This window comes from Capra hircus, chromosome 15 (genome assembly GCF_001704415.2).
Source record: "Capra hircus breed San Clemente chromosome 15, ASM170441v1, whole genome shotgun sequence".
In the NCBI taxonomy this organism is placed as follows: Eukaryota; Metazoa; Chordata; class Mammalia; order Artiodactyla; family Bovidae; genus Capra; species Capra hircus.
In genome coordinates this window covers 25,686,823-25,710,458 of record NC_030822.1, presented here as the reverse complement: position 1 = coordinate 25,710,458, position 23,636 = coordinate 25,686,823, and the positions used below count along the sequence as shown (strand labels likewise).

General features: G+C 38.2%; 1 protein-coding gene across 2 annotated transcripts in view; it reads left to right on the top strand.

Annotated features, from left to right (window-relative positions):
• ANO3 (anoctamin 3) overlaps positions 1-23,636 on the top strand; it is a 292,092-nt gene that overhangs the window by 182,549 nt on the left and 85,907 nt on the right. For both annotated transcript variants that reach the window (XM_005690016.3, XM_013969793.2), the window contains 4 exons: positions 52-107; positions 4,071-4,192; positions 8,433-8,567; positions 16,730-16,826. In XM_005690016.3, coding sequence (XP_005690073.1) covers positions 52-107; positions 4,071-4,192; positions 8,433-8,567; positions 16,730-16,826 — 410 coding nt within the window. The remainder of the gene's footprint in view (positions 1-51; positions 108-4,070; positions 4,193-8,432; positions 8,568-16,729; positions 16,827-23,636) is intronic.

Sequence of the window (23,636 nt, the reverse complement as noted above, 5' to 3'; positions counted from 1 at the left end):
GAATTCTCCAATTAAACTAACTCAGTTGCTGTTCTATTCTTCTCTTTCCAGGTATCTGTAAACTTATAAACAATGGCTCATATATAGCAGCTTTTCCCCCCCATGAGGTAATTTTAAAGAACAATTTCCATAAAAAAAAAAAAAAGTTTCTCCTGTTCAATGCTTGGTCTCATTTTTTTTTTCAGTTAAGTCTAGCTGCCTTATTCCAGGAGGGTTCAATTAAGTGAGTGGCCCTGGCCTTTCTGAGACCCCCATTATAGTCTGTGCCTGTGCACTGGGTCTATATTCCTTCGGCAGTTTGCCCTGTGCCAGGAATCCCAGCCTCAGAGGGAACTTGTGGATGTGACTCAGCCACTCTGACCAGACTGTTCCAGCATAGAGCTCCGGGCTTGACGCAGCTTGGAATTCACACAGCTGTGAAACAGGGCACATTCTGGTCTGTGCCTGCTGCCTTGGGATACCTGAAAGCCCAAGGAAAATCCCAACCCCAACCCTACACCCCATTATTTACTTGATTTTCTGCCAGATAATTACCTCTTCCAGTTTTCGGTAGGTCATGTTGTGGTAGACTCTGCCTGTTGAGTCATAAACGACACAAGAATCAGTTTTAAACTCCATCCCCCAACACACACACACAATATTCTTTTTTAAGGCAGTTTTGCATTTTAAAATAAGAACAAAAAGTATTTAGGGGTTTAATGTGTGTATTTCCAAAGCCCAGCAGTCTTCTATTTTTAAAGGCTGAAGACTCAGAACCTAATCACTATACCAGAGGAATTCACAGTCTAGTATAACTCATAAAAGGTAAAATGTATTGAGCACTTCTTGTTTGGTACTGAGCTGTTATGTATATGGACTGTCTCATTTAATCCTTGCGAACAACCCTTTGAGATGGGCAATAATATTGACCCTATTTTATAGATAGATAATTGAGTCTGAGAAAAGTTAAGTATTAATGACCCAGTTTTTAACCTAGGCATCCAGACTTCAATGCTTATATTCATTATGGTATACCTACTGATATCAGGAATAGAAATAACGATATCAGATAATGGGTTAGAGTCTTTCATACAACAGGTCCTGTGAGTGAATATTTCCATTCACCTGACAGTAACCCTGGAGAGGAGATATTATTTTGCCCTTGCAGAGAGACAGAAACATGGCTCAGAAATTAAAAACCATGTCCAATACAACCTAGTCAGTAAGTGGTAAAGTGTTTGGAGTGTGAGTCCCCACAAGAGCTTCTATAGCACATCGTTTGTTTTATTATTTTAAATACTTTGTCTACCTAACTAGTCTGTGTTCTTACAGGTTTTTTTTTTTTTGACAATTTATGTGAAATTTGGAACATATTAGGAATAGGTTGGAGAAGAAAATGGAAACCCAATCTGGTATTCTTGCCTGGAGAATCCCAGGGACGGGGGAGCCTGGTGGGCTGCCGTCTATGGGGTCACACAGAGTCAGACACGACTGAAGCGACTTAGCAGCAGCAGCAGCAGGAATATGTTGTAAATAATAGCCATTTTCCCATTTATTCTTGGAATTTTGTAGAAAAACTAATATATGGTGCACGTATACAAAATTACGGGTACACATATACAAAATGACAGAGAACAATATTGTTGAAATACAGGCAATGAAAATAAAGCGGCAAGTCAGTAAAATGGACTCAGAAATTTCCTATTGGTTTTGAGGGCTACTACTTGTAAAAAGAAAAACAAAGTTTATTTAGAGGAAAATGGAGTCAATGGACTCTGTAATTTGAATAAGGTCACTCACAGTTTTAGACCTCCTTTTTCTTCATGCAAGAGTGTTATTAATATCAGTCTTATACTTTTCACTGCAGTTGAGATTTATTTTTTGCTTACAAAAAAGACAATAGCAAGAGGGGAGAAAGAGACATTTCCAGGGAAATTTGGCAAGACCATGAAGAAAGAGAAGGAGAGGAGAATATATATGAGAAAGACTGCCTAAATTATAGGTAGAATTGATAATCCCACCAATTATGAGTAGTGGAGACAGAAAAGTGTGTTGGCTTGATGAGGGGGCTGATCATGGAAAAGGTAGGGATCAGGGAGTGTGCATAGTCCTGTGAAAAGGGATGAAAATGCATGGTTGAGCCAGAGTCTGCACTTTGGTCAGTTTCCTCTTGCAGTGCATCACGTCACTGTCATCCCAGAACTTTGTGGTTCATTGAGATTAATGAGTAGAAGTCAGACAATGATGTACTAGAGATTCTGAAGGTTAGCATCTTAAATCCAGGAAATGCCTACATCTGACCATTGAGGCTGGCAAGGAAAGTCATGTATTTTAGAAGGATTATCAGGAATGGTTTAAAGAAACCTGAGATTTTTATTTACCTTCACAGTCTCAGGGCAAGCTGTCTTAACAGATAGGCCAATTTAAAAAGAAAACAAACTTTTCTCAAGCGGATGTCTTAAGCATCTTGATCTTTCCTCCTGTCTCCTTAGCTTCCAATCTTTAAGCACCTTGGGTTCCCTTAGGAAAGGAAACTCTGAGACTGCACACTAACTGTACTTCCGCTTTTACCTGATTAATTAATTTTGTTAGAAGTGAAAGTAGCTCAGTCGTGTCTGACTCTTTGCGACCCCATGGACCATACAGTCCAGGGAATTCTCTAGGCCAGAACACTGGAGTGAGTAGCAGTTTCCTTCTCCAGGGGAATCTCCCTATCCCAGGAATCGAACCCAGGTCTCCAGTACTGCAGGCAGATTCTTTACCAACTGAGCTATCAGGAAAACCCGGAGGTGAGAAAAACAGAAGCAAAATCTATATGAACCTCTCATTTCAGCCTTGAGACACCTGCAGACCATGAATCAGGTGCCATTTTTTGTTATTGTTAAAAAATTAGAGGCAAAATCCATATGAACCTCTCATTTCAGCCTTGAGGCACCTGCAGACCATGAGTCAGGTGCCATTTTTTCTTCATAGGATCTCACAGCCCTGATTGTCTAGAAGGAGATGTTAGTTTGGCACTGTTCAACTACCACAGTACAGCAAACATCTATAAAATCAGCTAACAGTGATTTTGTACTTCTGATGTGCCTGACATTTTATAGCTATACGCCAAGTGGGTCTTCACAAAACCTCTTCTATATTGATATATCATCAATATTTATTCTTATCCCCATAATCTAAGTGAGGTAACTGAAACACAACTTGACTTGCTTTAAATTTTCATCAAACATGTCATAAAAGTAGAATCACACATCGAAGTGAGCAGAGGAACTTCATTAAATTCTGTGTCTAAGTTTTGATTCAGGAAATAAAATTATTGTATCTATTGTCCTATTTTATTATAGAAGCAGAGCAGTTCAGCCTTCAGGGAACACTTTCTTCTAAAAGATATATTCTATGTTTCTGAAACTGCATATGACAGATTTTTGAGAGGCGATATAAAGAATTTTAAAACACAATTCCATTTTTGGAATTTCTTATTTGAAGTAAGTTTTACAAATTCTAGAATTTAAAAACATGGCCAAAACTGGTGACCTATATCTCTTTTACTTTAAACACTTTTAATTAAAATACAGTTGATTTATAATATTACATTAATTTCATGTGTACAGAGTGTGATTCTTTTAGATGGGGAGCACTTATTTAATGGACATTTACTCTTTTCATTAGCTTCTATTAATGAAGTAAATATTTTCTGGGACTGGATAGCTTATCAAAGCAGAATAAGACTCAATTGCTGAACTAAAGATTATAGCAATTTCTCTCAATGATGATGAAGACATTGTGTTTATTAAAAGACCTTTGGTTTCAAACAAACCTAAAGTCTAATTTAAGTAAAAGGGATTTCATTGGGTTAAAAAAGGAATTTAAGAAAAGTTTTAAAGAACTATCAGAATATTTTTAATAAAAGATCTATATATAAATGCATTTATGGTATCACTCCAGTGATGGGCTTATGTTTACATTCCTGAAGCTTCCAGTAAGTTTTAAAATTATTCTGTAAGAAAAAAAAAAAAAGCAAAAGCAATTCCTACTAATTCACATTTCACTAAAAGAATGTGTATCAACTCATTTTATTTTATTTGTTTCAGGGAGCCTATAAGAGTAACCAACCCATCAAAACCCATGGACCTCAGAATAACAGACATCTGTTGTATGAACGCTGGGCACGCTGGGGAATGTGGTACAAGCATCAGCCCCTGGATTTAATCAGGTGGGTCCTGGGGATAGATCAATAATGGAATACATATTACGCTGTTTTCTCAGCATTGTCTTAGATTTGGAATCATCTTCTTTGCCCACCAAATCAACTGTATCATTCAGGGTTGAACAAGAAAAAAAAAAAAAGGCCACTACACATTTTTTCAATAAAAGAAATGATTTAGGGAATTAGTTTCTCAAGGGATGGAAAAAGTAAGAACTCAAACAGGAATGTGAGGCATGTTAAACCCAAAATTAACAACAGCAGACAAATGCTAACGACTGTTAATGCTGGAGGAAAAGTGGGATGAAGTGTATTTCAGAGGTTAATACCTGAACCCTTTGGTAGGAGCTTTGCTATTGATGATTAGGACTGTCTGCAGAGATGTGACGTGTTGAGAGTCAAGCCACAGGGAATTATAGGTGGCTCAGTGGTAAAGAATCTGCCTGCCAATGCAGGAGACACTGGAGACATGGTATGATCCCTAGGTTGGGAAGATCTGAGGGAGGAGGGCGTGGCAACCCACTCCAGTATTCTTGCAGGAAAATCCTATGGACAGAGGAACCCGATGGGCTGTAGTTCACCAACTCATAAAGAGTCAGACATGACTGAGCACACACACAATTCACAACAAATTATGGCTGCTCTGGGGAGAGCCCTGAGAATGGCCAGGAGAGGAGAAAAGATACAGGCTCCGACCATCCTTCCACCTCTGAGACTTTCAGTACCTCCTAGTGTGACTTAGCAGCAATTTACGAGGGAATCTGTATGATCTACTTCCCAGTGAAAGAAGGACAGGCAGAAAATAGATCTGAGAACAAATAGAAAAGTGGCCAGCATAGCATCTCTGCATATATTTATCTTTCAACGAAGATTTAATGAGTGTCTATTGTATTCCAGGAGGTATAGCCTAGTGAGTAACTGCTCACAACTTGAATTAGTCTTGAAATAGTATTATATTCACAATTTATTTTATTTTGATGGAGGATGATTTGTTCTTATTTTAAAAAATCAGGAAATATATATTAAAGAGACTTACATCCCCAGCTACCTAGAAATATTTATAGGATAAAAATTTTAAAATAGCATCCATATTATAAGATTATATGTGTTGATGAGATGTTCATGAATTATAAATATCAAGAATAACTCAAAACCATATCAGTCATTGTCCTAATAGGAAACGGAGAGACAGAGAGAATAAAGGGAGTGTTTGAAATTAATTTAATGAAAGAATTCAATATACAGAAGTGTAAATAGGATCAAGAGAGCCGTGAGATGATGATGAAGTGTCTGCGTACTGGTGTGCACGTGTGCTCAGTGGCTCAATCGTGTCCGACTCTTTGCGACTCCATGGAATGCAGCCCACCAGGTTCCTCTGTCCATGGGATTATCCTGGCAAGAATACTGGAGTAGGTTGTGATTTCCTTCTCCAAGGGAATCTTCCCAACGCAGGGACTGAACCTGTGTTTCCTGTGTCTTCTTGCGTTGACAGGCATATTCTTTACCACTGAGCCACCAGAGAATCCCAGGTGAAAAGTGAGGGAGTATCAATTCATTTTCTTTTTTTATAAACAACCATTTCTAAGCATGTGTTTGTGTTTTGTTTTCATTTTAAGAATGAACTCTAACATTTTAGTAGCTAAAGCCTTTTCAGCCTTTTTTTTCCCAAATAAAATATTGAAATCTGGAAAAAAAATACATTAAAAAAAAATGGTCTGCTACAAAACCTGGTTAAGATAGCTGTGTGACTTTTTTCCTAATGTCTTTCAATAGACACTGGAAGGATTTAAGTGTAAAAGCTAAATGAAATAATTCACTCTAAAAAGAGTTCAATTAAACATTCGTTTTTATGATAGAAGTTATTTCAACAGCAGAATCCTATCGTCAAATGAAACGTAACATAGAATGTGCTGTGCTAAATTGCTTCAGTCATGTCCGACTCTTTGTGACACTATGGACTGTAGCCTGCCAGGTTCCTCTGTCCATGGGATTCCCCAGGCAAAAACACTGGAGGGGGCTTCCATTCCCTTCTCCAGAGGATCTTCCCAACCCAGGGATCAAACCTGCATCTTTTGGGTCTCCTGCACTGGCAGGAGGGTTAACGCCACATGGGAAGCCCCATAACATAGGATACCACTATATACAACATAAAAAGAGAGTGACTTCAGTTGAAGTGTGATGGGGTGACACCAGTAGTAAGCCCCTGTTCCTCCTTGCCCTGTTGTGGTTTTAAAGAAATTGAATAGAGCTCCTAAGAGATTGTGACTACCCATGTTCTAGATTAAGGATATTTTCATTAGCCTTCTTTGCTTGGAACTAGTTTCTTCTCTTGAAACAGATCTGAAATATGCTATAACTTAGGTTAATTGTACTCTTGTCAAATAACATCATTGCTCCTCTTAACCTTCAATAATGTACAATTAAAAATCTTGGTATAATACTCTGTGTATGTAAGGGTTTCTGTCTGTGCAGTCCTCTATAATCATCATCATAAAAATGTTAGTAATATGTGCCAGAACTGTACTCCACCCCACAGAACACTTGTTTGAAGGGACAAGTAGCTTTGTTAGGATACCTGCTAATATTATAAGCTTCATTTCAGAGTAGAATACTTCCATTATAAAAGAAATAAATAGACTTTTGATCTATGTCTCCTACGAGAAATCAATGAAAAACGCAAAAAATTAGATAAATGATGCTCAGTAGAGGATGATTTCATGTCTACACTAGATAGAATACACACACATTTTAGTTGGCACAATACAGAGAATGGAGTAGAAAGAGAATGATTTTTGAGAGGGAAGTCTTACTGAAGAAGGAAAAAAATAACAAGAGAATTTTCTTTCCAGTAAGAATTTTTGCCCAGAGAGGTATTCCCAAATGAACTATAAAACACTAATCTCTAAAACTAGTACTGGGACAAAACTGTGTTAAGTAATCATTTTTAGAAGATGGAGACCAAACACCAGTGCAGAATTCAAGAAATTGTCATTTCTTACTGGCACCTTGTAAATTGTGATGGTTAATACTGGCAGTGACATAGTGAAGAGCAACTGAGAAGTTGTTGGAACCGTCTTATTCATCTGCTGTGTCCATATGAAATGTTAACCAAGTGAAGGGAAATAAAATACATTCATTCCCTTTGTTTCATTCAACAAAATACGTCCTGTGGTGGGTGCTAGTGAAACAAGATACAGGTCCATTTCCAAGTAGCTTGTAGTCATAGGGGGAGGGTAAGGAATGGGGGCGTGACAGGTAATTGTCATGAAGTTTCATGAGTTTAGGATACTGAAACGTGGGTGAAGGGAGTGTGGGAGCAAGATCAGGGACATCTAACCCAGGTTTGAAGTGAAGTTAGGGCAGGCTTCCTGGAAGAAGTGATATAAAGGACAGGATAAGTATAAGCCAGATGGGAGAAGAGGGTGAAAGGCAATGGCACCCCACTCCAGTACTCTTGCCTGGAAAATCCCATGGACGGAGGAGCCTGGTAGGCTGCATTCCATGGGGTCGCGAAGAGTCGGACACGACTGAGCAACTTCACTTTCACTTTTCACTTTCATGCATTGGAGAAGGAAATGGCAACCCACTCCAGTATTCTTGCCTGGAGAATCCCAGGGACAGGGGAGCCTGGTGGGCTGCTGTCTATGGGGTCGCACAGAGTCAGACACGACTGAAGCGACTTAGCTGCAGCAGCAGCAGCAAAGGGAGGAAACAGCCTTAACCAAGAAAAGAGTCATGTGCTCCTGGAACGGCGGAGTTGAATTTTGTTGAGGAAGATGTGTGACAAAATCATGCAGATTGTGTCTGGCGGGAGGGAATCTGGCCAAGAGTGCAGACGGAGACTGAATTCCAGTCTGCTTTCAGCAACTACCCAGAGGGAGACACTTTTCTAAATTATGCCAAAGCAGTATGGTTTAGCACAGCTCTGTGTGGGGGAAACAAAAAGGATTCTACTAAGAGGATGAAGAAAAGCAAGAACTGGCTTATGAAAAGCTTTATGAGCCACGTTAAGAAGTTTGACACAGAAATAAATAGATTTTGCAAAATTGCTCCTATAAAGGCAACATTCAAAACAAACTATTACCATCACTGGTTTTATTAAGCAAGACTATTATGATATCCCAGATGGAGCTGAGGAGGAACTGAGCCGGAACCTCAACTGTCTATCTGAAAGTCATATTAGGTGTGGCATTAATATTTGTAGTATTCCTTAGGTTACCATAAGCTAAGAATTTGCTTTCCCACACAGGCTGTACTTTGGTGAGAAGATTGGCTTATACTTTGCTTGGCTGGGGTGGTATACTGGAATGCTGATTCCTGCAGCCATTGTTGGCTTGTGTGTGTTCTTCTATGGAATATTAACAATGAATGCAAGTCAAGTAAGGTAAGCTATTAACAGACTTACTAAAAAGCTTGGCCTTCTGATTGGATCAAAACTTTACAATAATGCTGATTAAAAAATAAATGATGGCACTACAATTTGTTTGTTTTTATTTTTGCAGGGGAGAGGCACCATAAGAAGGCCATTCCTATTTTTTATATGCAGATTATCTTGGATAAGTTCTAAGACTGTTTCTCTTTATGTCAAATTTCTCTTTCTAGTATATAACTAATAATAATTCAACAATGCAATAGACCATTCTATGTAATTTAAATTTGCATATAGTCTTTGGTAGTCTGAAATACTCTCTCAATATAATAATTCAAATAATTGCAATAGATACAATTCTTTAAACACTTAAGATATACAAAGACCTTCCAAACACACTGTTTCATTTTATACAACTTTCACTACCATCCTTGGAGATGAGTTTTCCTTTCGGCGCTTGAGAGAATCTTGCATAGCTCAAGATATCTGAACAAAATGTTGTTGCTGTTGTTGTTTATTGCTTAGTCATGTCCGACTCTTTTGTGATCCCATGGACTGTAGCCCACCAGGCTCCTCTCTCCATGGGATTTCTCAGGCAAGAATATTGGAGTGGGTTGCCACTTCCTCCTTCAGGGTCTCTTCCTTACCCAGGGATCGAACCTGAGTCTCCCAGTCTCCTGTACTGCAGGTGAATTTGTACCATGTAAATCCTATCCTAAGTGGTCTCCTGTCATGATAACAAAATCACTTTCTATTTTCTTTTTATTCTCTATGTGAATAGAATTTATAAAAGATTTTAGCATCAACTTAAAGTATCAAAATAGTAGTACATAAGATTTTGAGAAATAACAAATGTTTATCAGAATGGTGGTTTTTCTGTTGAAGTTTAAATGACTCAACATTTGGATATAGAAACAGTATAAAATTATTCAGGCTTCCCAGGTGGTGCAGTGGTGAAGAGTCTCCCTGCCAATGCAGGAGATGCAAGAGATGTGGGTTCAATTCTTGGATCAGGAAAATCCCAAGGAATAGGAACTGGCAACCCATTCCAGTATTCTTGCCTGGAAAATTCCATGGACAGAGGAGACTGACAGGCTACAGGCCAGAGCGTCACAAAGAGTCAGACACAATTGAGTACACAACACACACAAAGATATTATTCAGCAGAAGTCAGAGTCACTTTGGCATTAAAAAATCCTCTTAATAGTGTGTTCTATTTACTGTGCCAAAGGGATTTCATCAAGTTCAACCTTGTATGATACAATTCAAAATATGATAAAGCATTTTTTTTCTCTCCTTAAAAGCTCGGTACTTTTTTCTCTTTTGGTTCATCTTTTAACCATGGCTGTGCTACTGGGTAGCAATCGTGACAGTTAATGGGACCATAAAATGCATTTCCTTGAATTTTCTTTGTATATTTGTATACATGCACACATACACACATGTACACACTGCATTATATATAATGCAGATATATTTGTGTAACAATTTTGCCTAAAAACAAAATATTTTCATTGTTTCAGAGTTGAAGCCTATTCCATAACCAAATTTCTTGATTTGGTATCTCAGAATCCCCTTGTTCTTCAGGAAGGCCAAATGATAATTAGCATGAAAACAAGCACCTAATGTTCAAAAGCATTTCTTCTAGTAACAGTCTTATTTCAGAGTTTTGCAAACTCAGCACCAGTCTAGAAGGCAGCATCCTCCTGGATAAACATGCGCCTGCTGAAGACATTCATCCCCCTTTGGATGTCTCTTTATATGCTATATTTGCATTTATTGCCTCTACTTTTGGTGTCAAACCTTATAAATCACTGCCAAAACTGATTTCAAGAAACTTACCCTCTAAGTTTTCTATTAGTAGTTTCACAGGTTCAGCTCTTAAATTAAATATTTAATCTATTTTGGGTTAATTTCTGTATATGGTGGAAGATAGAGCTGTAGTTTCATTCATTTGTGTGTGGATCCTTCTTTTCCAAAACCATTTGTTGAAGATACTGTCCTTTCCTCATTGAGTATGCTTGGCTTTTTGTCAAAAATTGGCCGCATATACATGGGTTTATTTATGGTTTCTCTATTGTGTTCCATTGATCTATGTATCTGTCTTTATGCCAATAATGTGCTGTTATGATTATCATACCTTTATAATATTGTTATCAAAGGTGTGATGCCTCCAGCTTTGTTCTTTCTCAAGATTGCTTTGACTGTTTGGGATTTTTGTGGTTTCATAAAAATGTTAGGGTAGGTTTTTCTGTTTTTGCGAAATTACCAGTGAATTGCTGATAGAGATTGCATTTAATCTGTAGATCTCTTCAGGTAGTATGGACACTAAACAACGTGAAATTTTCTAATTCAAGAGTACAGAAAATCTTTCCATTTATTTGTATCTTCTTTAATTTCTTTTGCCGATGTCTCATAATTTTCAGTGTATAGACCTTTCGCCTCCTTGGTTAAATTTATTCCTAAATGTTTCCTTCTTTTTGATGTAATTTTAAGTGGGCTTAAAAAAATTTTTCTCCTATTGATAGTTTTTTTGTTAGTATATATAAACACAACTGATATTTGTGTACTGATTTTATATCCTGCAAATTTATTGAATTCATGTTTTAGTTATAGTTTTGTTTTGTTTTAGTTATAGTTTTTCGATAGAATGGGCTTCTCTGACGGCTCCGCTGGTAAAGAATCCTCCTGCAATGTGGGAGACCTGCGTTTGATCCCTGGGTTGGGAAGATCCCCTGGAGAAGGAAATGGCAACCTACTCCAGTATTCTGGCCTGGAGAATTCCATGGACTGTAAAGTCTATGGAGTTGCAAAAAGTCAGACATGACTGAGGGACTATCACTTCTCTTCACTTAGGGTTTTGCAGAAGTAGTCTTTTAAAATGAATTGACAAGAGCAGAAAATGATTTTTAGGCAGTTAGCTACTGTTCAAATTGATCCCATGGAGAACATATTCACAAAGCTTTCCCACGTGGTGTAGACTTCCTCCTCCACACTTTCGAAGCTGAAAATGAACAAAAGGCAATGAAAGGAATAGATATTCTGTTCCTATTGATTTATGTACCAGTGAAGAAAATTAGACTCCTTTTGTATGAGATAAGTATTCTTTAACCTTTAGCACAAGGAGTGTTTTAAACTCGCAAACTCTTTTCTTCTGTGCTTTATGGTATTATATTACTGCTACTTCTGTCACACTATAATTAAGACCCTGTCAGACTTGCTATTCTAAATCAAGGTAAGCATCACTGAATATCTTGACTTTCAAAATTTCATGGGATTGAATTTTTCCATTCAAGGTGTCAGACGTGGTTAAGTTGTAGGTGTTATCATGGCATGTGGGTGGAGGACATAGGACTTTTGAGTTGCTTTGTTTCAGTTTTATTTTAGTAATCTCTTTCTTGTTTATTGCAAGGTAACAAAATGTTGAAAAGCTAAAGATTAGGTTGCATTTATTATGTTTCTACCAGTTGTGTTTGTATAAATTAAGGTCATATTTCTTAACTGCTCTGCAGTTAATTGTTTATGTGAAAATCATGTTCAGATTATTTCTTGTATGTGCATGTACAAGCATATATTTATATGTATATTGGTCTTACACAATCAAAGGTGATCAGATCTGTGTCAGATGGGGTCGCACAGAGTCGGACACGACTGAAGCGACTTAGCAGCAGCAGCAACAGAGCACATATTATAGGAATATGAAAATGGACAAGCAGGAACACATGGTCCCTTCTCAGGCTTTGGGTTTCAGGTCCAAGGCAAAGAGCAGAAACAACTTTCTTGCCTCTTCGGCATTAGAACTCACCAAGAAATATCAGTACTGGCCAGCTTTTCAAAAGCTGTTGGACCAGGATTGGTCCCCCATCTTAAAGGACATTTCAAACCCTCTCCTGACAACCACCTTAGCAATAAGGGCTTCATCGGCTTATCAAGTGCCTATGATGTGCCAGGCACATTATCAGTATTCCTGAAGTAGTATCCCACTTGGCTGTTATCTCCAACTAGAGATGAAGAATTGATCCTCAGAGTGGTAGATGACTTAGGGGGGAATATCTAGCAAGTTAAACCAATATCTAATTTTCACAAATTGCAATAAGAACACTTACGTGAGGCTTCCCTGGTGGCTCTGGTGAAGAACCTGGCTGCCAGTGCGGGAGACAGGGGTTCAATCCCTGGTCCAGGAGGATCTCACATGCAGTGGAACAACTCAGCCCGTGCATCGCAACTATTGAACCTGTGCTCAGATCCCATGTGCCGCAACCACGGAAGCCCACACGCCCTAGAGCCCATGCTCTGCGTAAGAGAAACCGCTGCAATGAGAAGCCTGCGCGCCACAACTAGAGAGTAGCCCCTGCTCATTACAGCTAGAGAAAAGCGCATGCAGCAAAAAGGCCCAGCACAGCCAAAAATAAGTAAATAAATAGATATATTTTAAAAGAACGCTTAAGTGCACAGGCTTCCCTGGTGGCTCAGACAGTAAAGAGTCTGCTTCAATGCAGGAGATATGGGTTTGATTTCTGGATTGGGAAGATCCCCTGGAGAAGGAAATGGCAACCCACTCCAGTATTCTTGCCTGGAGAATCTCATGGACAGAGGGTCCTGGTGGGCTACAATCCACGGGGTTGCAAAGAGTTGGACACAGCTGAGCGACTAACACACACACACAAGTGCACACCGCAGTATTGTTGACTGCAGGCACGATGCTGGACAGCACATCTCTAGAGTTTACCCATCCCACATGACTGACACTTTATACCTACTGAACAGCAGCTTTCCATTTCCGCTCCATTACTCCCTGGCAACCACAATTCTACTCTGTATCTAACAGTGTGTTTTTTAAGATACTTAATATAAGTGAAATTACACAGTATTCATTATTCTGTGACTAGTTTATTTCACTTAAAATAATGTCCTTCAAGTTCATCCATGTTGTTGCATATGGTAGACTAGCCTTCGTTTTTTAAGGCTAATATTCTGTTATATGTCTATTCCACCTTTTTATCCATTCATCCGTGGATGGATATTTGGGTTATTTCCATACCTTGGCTAATGTGAATAATATTGAAGTGAACCATGAGGTGCAGATATCTCTTTGAGACCTTGATTTCAGTTCTTTTAGATATATACCCAGAAGTGGGATTGCTGAATTCAATGGAAGTTCTATTTTTAATTTTTTGAGGAACCTTCATATTGTTTTTCATAGCAGCAGCATCAATTTACAGTCCCATCAACAATATTCAAGTGTTCTAAATTTTCTACATCCTTGCCAACATGTGTTGTTTTTGCTTTGTTTGTTTTGTTTGATAATAACAATCCTAACAGATGTGGCTTAACATCTTATCATTTACTTATTCCTTGACAACTATATCTTATTCTAAAATCCATGTTTTACTCATGTTTCCAAACTTCCTTCCTTTAAGCCTACTTTCATATTATCAGATTTCCCCAAAATGGGCATTACCACACTGCTTATTCTGCACTTTGCATGTTAACAGAATCACAGGAAGCATCAAGACCCTGGAGCAGGTCCAGGCATACACCCACAAATGGACAAATTGCTCCCGCCTCCCTTATGGATGGAGGTGGTAGTTATGATATATTGGTGATAATTATTATTTCCTTTGAATTAGCCCTTGATGTGTACTTCTAACAGATAGAAAACAAAAGAAAGCCACATTTTAAGCAGTGGTTTGTATCATGTTGTGCTTAGTTGCTCAGTCGTGTCTGACGCTTTGTGACCCCATGGACTATAGTCTGCCAGACTCCTCTGTCTATGGGAATTCTCTAGGCAAGAATACTGGAGTGGGTTGCCGTGCCCTCCTCCGGGGGATCTTCCCAATCCAATAATCAAACCCTTGTCTCCCTCATTGCAGGTGGATTCTTTAACATCTGAGTCCCCAGGGAAGCCCAAGAATACTGGAGTGGGTAGTCTATCTCTTCTCCAGGGGATCTTCCGACCCCAGAAATCTAAGTGGGGTCTTCTGCATTGCAGGTGGATTCTTTACCTGCTGAGCTACCAGAGAAGCCAGGTGTATATTAGAAAGAAATTAAGAAACACTTTGGGCACTCTCTCTCCATCTAGTGGTTAAGTCAAAGAACGCTGTAATCATCTCAAATTCCATATTTTAGGCTAAAAAATGTTGCAAAACTTGCTTAGTGTTTTTTGTGTTATCTGTCTCATGGAACTTTGAGCAGCTTACAGAAAATGAGTTTGATAATTCCGGACATAAAAATAAGGCTCAGTCTGATGACTAGGATCCTAGACTGAATGCTTTGATACATCTTTGCTTTTGTTTGATTATTTGGAAGGTGGGAAAGATGATGTAGTATAAACCAAATTTTATACCATTCTAGTGTGAGATTTCAATATGGGGCACATTATACATTTTTTAAACAATGAATTATGATAGCAAGCTTATTTTAATAGGAATTTTCTTCAAGAGGTAGGTTCTTTTTTTTAAAATTTCTACAAATTAGTAGTATTAGTAAGAGGAGGTATAATCGTCTCTCTTTTTTTCTGAGCTTTAAAAATGTATATTTTACCTCCTTCCCCCTATGGGGACATCATGATGGACATGATGATTATTAGCAACAAGATGTAAGTGAAAGTGGGAGAAGTAGAGTATATATAAGACTCGTTATACTATCATCATCTTTAGTAAATTAGTTTTTGGTAGGAAAGTCCCTTTTAATATGAAATAAACTTATCCCTCTTTCAGATGAGTTGTAGTTGATGGAGAACTGGACCTAGAATCGGGAAACCCTAAACTCAGTTCCTTCAAGTGTCTCTTGTAAGCTTATGACCTTGAACAAATCACTTAAACATCAGCTTCCTCTCAGTTGTGGAGAACATTACAATTGCAAGAGATTGCGCTGAGGACTAAACCTGATGGACATGTGTCTATCTTCGGTCACTGTAACGTGTTGCAGTACAGTATAGTAGTATTATTTACTAGTCATTTCCACTTTGGCTTGAGATTGTACACATCCAGCATTTGAAACAGACATGCATTACTTTTTCTTTCACTTGAGTTTATATATTTTGAAAACAGCAAAACTTTTATTAACAGTTGGATTTCCAGGCATAGTTTTAAAAGCCTTTATATTACCTTCAACATTTCTAGAGCAGATTCACTTAAACACAATTTATTAAGGGGATACCAAATGGGAAAGGGCCAGGTACGACAGATAAAGACACAAAACACCTAATAACAGGTTTCTGTGAACTCTCAGACTGTGTCTTTTGAGAAATTGTTACTGATGCCCTGCTCATGTCATGATGTCATCTATAAAGTATGCTAAGATTTTTAAAAGATAGCAATAAACTCAAGAAGCAAATGTTACAAGGTTACATTCTATTGGAGGATATTATATATTTCAGTAATCCATAATGCATTGACTGACTGTAGTAGGGGTTGTGAAAGTATGTGAATTATGGGTGCTACTCATTTTGGTGACTGTAAAGCAATGAGAACCAGGGGAAAGATCTATAGATTTGAAAAATCGGATGCTGCTGCAGCTGGTAAGTCGCTTCAGCTGTGTCTGACTCTGTGTGACCCCATAGACGGCAGCCCACCAGGCTCCCCCATCCCTGGGATCCTCCAGGCAAGAACACTGGAGTGGGTTGCCATTTCCTTTTCCTATGCATGAAAGTGAAAAGTGAAAGTGAAGTTGATCAGTTGTGTCCAACTCAGCGATCCTATGAACTGCAGCCTACCAGGCTCCTCCATCCATGGGATTTTCCAGGCAAGAGTACTGAAGTGGGATGCCATTGCCTTCTCTGAAAAGTCAGCCACATCCCAAGCCTGTGAGCTGGGTTAAAATACTCTTAGGTGTTCCTCCCAAGATTGTCCTACAGCCATGAAATCAGGTTGAAAAATACCCTTGTAACAGTGCCCCACAAGTGCCTCCTGAGTATAAAATTGGCCTATTATCATTAAAATATCTTGGATCAGAGATTTCTTAAAACAAAGAAGCAAACAAACTCAATATCACAAAACTTCTAAAAATCTGGGCTGGAGTCATTCAAGTTCTCCCTCCTGTCCACCACTCTTCCAGTATTTCCGTTTCTTCTTTTTCTCCCCACCCTACTGCTTCCCGTAGGATTGGCTGCAGGGGCTAAGCAGCTTCCTGAGTGTGGAGGTTCATGCTTTCTTTTTCTTCTTTGATTTCTTAAGCCAAGAAATTTGCAAGGCCACTGAAGTCTTCATGTGCCCTCTCTGTGATAAGAACTGCTCACTGCAGAGACTCAACGAAAGCTGTATCTACGCCAAGGTCAGTGTGGACCCTCACATTCCCCTCCCTGCCCTCTACTTTTTCTAGGAATCTAGGCAATAAAAAGTCCTCCAGAACCCTGCTTTCTACCAAAGTTAAATGTTCCCAGGAGTTTCAACAAACAGTATCATTGACAGCTGAATAAAACATCACTTTGTGGCAGTTATAAAAAGGATGTATTTTATTAGAATATCTTTGTCTTCCTCTGTTTTTATAAGTGTCTATTGCCATCACAGACATAAAACATCCACTTGGAATGATATCCAGATTATTTTTTTGGAGATTATTTCTTCTTCAGTGGTAAAGTTTGTATCTTCCCATGAAGACTCATGAGATCTAAATATTTCTAATTTGACAGAGAAAATGAAGTTTTCTTAACATAACTGAAGTTATCAAATTTCTTCCTATTAGAATCGCTTGAAGAGTTTTTAAATTTCTGAAACCCAAGCCACATCCCAGAACAATTAAGTTAGAATCTTTAGTTTTGGAACCTAGGCATCAACATAATTTAAAAACTCCCAGGTGATTTCAAGGTGCATACAAGTTTGAGAAATGTGTACTTCAATTTTATAATTATGAGTATTCATTTGTAAAATGGTTTTATTAAAGTATAGTTAACATGTAATAAAATGTACATATTTGAAGTATATAAATGAATGCATTTAAATACATATATGCTTTTGTGAAACCACAGCCACAGTCAAGATAATGAACATATTTATTACTTCCAAAGGTTTCCTCGTGATTTCTTGTAATCCCTGCCTTCCAAATCCCACCCCTGGGCTCAGGCAAACATTTTCTGTCATTATAGATACATTTGTATTTTCCAGACTGTTGTGTAAATAGAGTCATACAGTGTGTGAATTTTTTCTAGTTTCTTTCACCCAACATAATTATTTTGAAGTTCATCCATGTCATAACATTTATCAGCAAATCCTTCCTCTGTATTGCTGAGTATTAATAGTATTGAGTGATATGGCTATATCAGAATTCAATTATTCCTTCATCTTCATTATTAAGAAGAATCTTAATAGTTATCCATTCATATTAATAATTTGGGCAGGAAGTTAGGTTGTTACAATTTTAAATAAAGGTGCTGTAAACATTCATCTACAAATGTTTGTTTGGACAAGTATTGTTATTTCTCTTGGGTAAATGCCTGGAATAAAAATGACTAGATTTTATGATAGGTAGATCTTTATCCTTCTGAGACATTGCAGAACTTTTTTCCAGAATTTCTACACATTTTACATTTCCACCAGCGATTTATGAGAGTTCTAGTTTTCTGTATACTCACTAGTCCTCGTGATAGTCTTTTTCATTCTAACTGTTCCAATAGATCTTTAGAGAGAGCTCATTGTAGTTTAGTTACTTGAAAATTATTTGATTCTTTCAGGTCTTGCTTTTAGGATTTGTGAGTTAGCCTCACATCAGTGCTCTTTCTAGCACTAATTTTTCCCACCAAATCTTTCTGTGCACTCTCCCCAGTGAACTGTGAATACTGAGGATTTCCAGTCTGGCTGGTGGGAACAGGCCCTACTCCTGCCTTACTCTGAGCTCCTGAAACTCTTTCCTGTAATAGTTTCAGGTGGTTATATCCTCAGCCAGTTTCCTCACATGAGTGCTCACTGTCTGGGTTGTCCCTCTTTTCACTCTTGTGACTCTTTCAGGCAACCATAATGCTCACCTCCATTGTTTCCCACCTCTTAGGGATCACTGTCCTTCACTGTCTCACATCCAGTCTTGAAATCCGTTGCCTTATGTATTTGGGGAATTATTCGGTTATTTCCAGAATGTGGGTAAAGTCAGTCTCTGTTACTTTATCTTGTTCAGAAATGTTGTGCTAGGTCACTTCAGTTGTGTCCAACTCTATGGACTGTAGCCTACCAGGCTCCTCTGTCCATGAATTTAACAGGCAAGAATACTGGAGTGGATCGCCACGCCCTCCACCAGGGGATCTTTCTGACCCAGGGATCAAAACCACGTCTCTTGTCTCCTGCCTTGGCAGGCATGTTCTTTACCGCTAGGGCCACCTGGGAAGCCCTGTTCAGAAGTAGAAGCTTGTGTATAATCACTTTTGACAAGGGTGAACATAAAAACAAAACCCACTTAGGATCCTCCTAGGAGACCAAAACTTACTAAAATTAGCTTCTGAATTATTTTTCTTGAATGCATGGTATGGGAAAAATCTCTTTTGTCTATAGTTTAATTTCTGAAATGTGCTTCGTATTGAATTCTCTCAAATGTTCCCCAAAGATGTCTTGTTTGGGGAAGTATTTTCTCGACACTTTTAATAAAAGCCAAGTATATTGGAGTCATTAGATGCATAGACACATGTCCCTCCCTTTGCCCATGCATTTCAAAGATATATGGCAGCCTTAGGGACACCAACAAATCCAAACACTAAAGCTGAGAATCATATGTGGCAGAGTGATAAAGTGAAGAAGCTGTCCAAAGAAATGTTAAATCTAGGGAGCCATTGTAATTATGTGGTATCTACATTCCTCTGTTACCCTGGAGGAAAGAGTATATGTAAGGGTAGGTATGACTCAGGAAGATCTCACTTAGTAACTATTATCAGGTAGGTGGAAATGTTAGCTTGCCGAAGAGAATATTGCCTTAAGGAGAAATGCAAGAAATAACACCCACCAGGTGAAATCTTCATTATGTCTTGTATTTGATCCTCTGGTTAAGGTAAAATGTAGTTACTTGATTTACATTTTAAAAATCAGAACTACTCTTCCTTCATTGAATGGAAATAAACATTTTCTTTTAGCTTTATTTTTTTCATTTTTTAAAAAATTAAATTTATTTATTTTAATTGGTGGCTAATTACTTTTCTTTTAAAATCAGTTCATATATTTAAACACCTAGAGGTTACTAGATGGGCAGTGTCAGAAATAAGAGAAGAAATTTTTAGCAAAGAAACAAGCCCACCAATCTAAAATCATCTAGTCACTCGATCACCTAGCCACCTCATCTGCTGCTGCTGCCAAGTCACTTCAGTCGTATCTGACTCTGTGCGACCCCATAGACGGCAGCCCACCAGGCTCTGCCGTCCCTGGATGCTCCAGGAAAGAACACTGGAGTGGGTTGCCATTTCCTTCTCCAATGCATGAAAGTGAAAAGTGAAAGTGAAGTCACTGAGTCATGTCCAACCCTCAGCGACCCCATGGACTGCAGCCCACCAGGCTCCTCCGTCCATGGGATTTTCCAGACAAGAGTACTGGAGTGGGGTGCCATTGCCTTCTTCGAGCCACCTCATCTAGGAACTGGTAAATTCCTTATGGAATCAATCAGCACTTGTGAAAAGCAGCAGGACATTAAATTTGCCATATTTTACATGTAATTTTTGTGCATAAATAAGTAAATATATATGCACATTTAATCATTCCCTTAATAGTGTCAAGGGTGTGTTTCAGGAAAAATGTGGTCCAGTTATATAATACAAATTCTATCTAAGTACATTAATATTTTCTTTGGTGATTATTTTCATTTTTGATACTTAAAAGTATGGGGGTTGAGAAATATTTGCAATTAAGTCATTGCAGTGATATCTGCATATTCTTCAAAGCACAGGTGACCACAGGTGTTAATTCCTATTATGTTAGGATTTCTCATTTAAGGTGAAATCATTAGGTAAAAGAGTCCTACATTGTTTTTTCATATAGTTCTAAAAATGACTCAACTCTTATTCGAAGTTACTCTTACTTATAATAGTTATTAATATTTGGTGATTTTTTTTTTACTGGTTCAGCAAACATTTTTTCAATCCCTAATGTATTGAACCTCAGATTGTATACTAATATTAAGATTACAACAGAATCAGGACAGATCATGTTTCTTCTGAAAGAGGAAATGGCAACCCACTCCAATATTCCTGCCTGAAGAATCCCATGGACAGAGGGGCCTGGCAGGCTATAGTCCACAGGATTAAAAGTAGTCAGGCATGACTAAAGCGACTTAACTCACATGCATGCACATGTTTCTTCTTTAAGAAATTTCATGGAAGAATCCTCAGAAGACTACATCAGAATCATCTAGAACTGTCATTAAAAACAGATTCCTGGGCCCATGTTAGATTCAGAATCAGCTGGTCAAGGGCAAGGCTTAGGAATCTACATGTTAACAGATTCCTCAGGTGATTCTTATTTGCAGGCCCACATTTATAAAGTTATTGCACTAAACAAGTATTGAGTTGGGGTGAGGGAATACATGAAGCTGCCATGTTTGGTGTAGCCTGTGCCCAGGTCCAGTGGGCATGGATAGGTGTACAGATTTTGCGCTATTGAAGAATTAGAAACTGAGGAACTGAGAGAAGGCTAAACTTCAGTCTAAATTCCAACTCTCTGCCTCTCTTCCCTGTGATCACCTGACCTGCAGGGTTGGATCTGTTCAAGAAGAGTCTTGTTCTCCTTAGCCCACAGACTCTTGAATGGAATATATACGGCAGTTTCCAGAGCCTTAAGTTATTCTGAACCCATTGTTGATTTAAAAAATAGTTACAACCTAAAAGTTGAGAGTTATGTTTTATTTGGTGGGAATTTTTAGGACTTTAAGCCCAGGAGACAACTCAAGTAACCCTTGCGAGAACTGCTCCAAGGAGGCAGAGAGGAGTCAGGTTATATAAAAGTTTTCAACAAAGGGCAGGTAGTCTGAACATCAAAAGTATTTTTGTGAATTAAAGAAAACCAGACATCTCAAGTTAAGAAATTTAGCACTTTTCTATGTATGGAAAGATGTGAGTCTGGGCTCACTGAAATCATTCCTTTCCTATGCATCTCAGCTGTCTGGGGCCAGCATCCTGCAGTATTTCACATCCTGACATTTTCAGTTCTCATTGCAGGGAGTGGGGGCAGTCTAATGGCTGCCAGATGGTGCAGGTATTCTTTCTGAGTGCCCTGGAGGGTGGAACGTTAATGACTATGACATCCTTATGCACTGATATGGCAGAAAATAGTCCATTTCTCACCAAGAAACAATTTTAGAGAGAGCTATCTATCAATTACAGTAGAGGAGAAGAAATAGACTTTAAGCTTCCAACCTAATAAGAAATTTATTTCCATAAGCAGTCCTCACATTTATTGATTTTCAGCCACAGCTCTCCAAGAGAAATCACATGTCAAAGAAAATGGAGAATTTGTGCTAAAACACAGCTTTGTTTTCTTAAAGAAGTTTGCTTCTGTCTTCTTAAATTATCCCTACTCACATGCATAATGTTAAATAAAATGCTTGTCCAGAGGTTCTCTATGCATAAAGGCATGCTATTAAAATAAATAAAATAATTCACTGCAAATATACATTTGTAGATTGGACAAGACTTTTTACTTTTAGCATTTTTGCTCTTTTTTTTTTGTTTTTTTGGCTCTGTTATGCTGCTTTGGGATTTTTCTTAAGATTTCAACTGGAGTTTTCTTTTATGGAGCAAGTGTTCTTTTCCTAATAGGCAGAAGACCTCTCCCACCTTTATTCTCCTTCTCACTTTCTAAGCTTGAGCCATTCACACTGTGCTTGACTCTTCATTTTTTGTCTCCTCCGTTTTCATTTAGCAGCTCTTATATTAGGACACTTGTTGTTACTCAGTTGGTAAGTCATGTCTGACTCTTTGCAACCTCATGGACTATAGCCCTTCAGGCTCCTCTGTCCATGGATTTTCCAGGCAAGAATACTGGACTGGGTTGCCATTTCCTCCTCCAGGTTATCGTCCCAACTCAGGGATCAAACTTGAGTCTCCTGCGTTGTCAGGTGGGTTCTTTACTACTGAACCACAAAGGAAGCCCATATTAGCACCCTAAGAAGCCTTGTCATGGGAAGCTACTATATAAGCACAGGCTTCTAAGTGCTCTTCTTATCTCCAAAGTCTCCCCTCTCATAACACACACCTCACGCAATAGTTTAGTGGACGTAACATGATGACGTTACACTTTTACCCACCTCCTCAGGGCAAGTTCTGAAGACTTCCCTAACTTCCATTCTAGCTTTATCTCTCACTACAAGTTTATAATCTCTCATTACATCAGTATGACACGTATACCTTACCACGTCTAGAGGATGTGTTTCTAAAAGTTGATATTTAAATTTACTTAGTTAAAAAATGCCTGAAAGATTTATAAACAAAAGTAACAAGAAAAAAATGAAAAGCTTTTTTAAGGAAAATATTACTCAAAAAATAATTTCTATGCAACACCATTGTTATTAAATATGGCTTTTTACATGTCACTTTTCTAAAAACAGGGCCATTTCTGGAGCAGGGGAGCCATTATTTCTTGGTCACCTTTATGTTTCCATGTGTGATGCCTCTGTTCTAACACTTTCAAGAGGCTGTTTCCTGCACTAAACTTGTTTATAAAGGACAGCAAACAGCTGTTCAGCTGCTTCGCAGCCGCAAGTGTCTCTGTGGGATATCTTTGGACATAAAAAAAAGCTAAAAACCCCCATTGGGTGGAATTTTTGAGCTCTGTGGAAGAATTTCTTTGTGGTCCTTTTCTCTACTGTACAGAATATACACTGATGATTATTGTGAAAAACTATTCTTATTGCATTTTTCAAAAGCCCAAGCCTTAACATCAACAGTCTTAGAAGTTTAGAACCATCTAGAATATCTTTCACCTATCTACCAACTTTCAAAAGTAATACTTTTCATTATCTTTTATATAATGAAAATTTCAATAATGCAATATTATAAGAAAATACCTAATTGCCCTCTACTCCTGTGAGAATAATGTACCTATTTTCTGTATGATTTCTATGGTATTTAAGATTTAAGTGACTGACAAAAAGATAATGCCTTGACTGTATTGGTTTAATCTC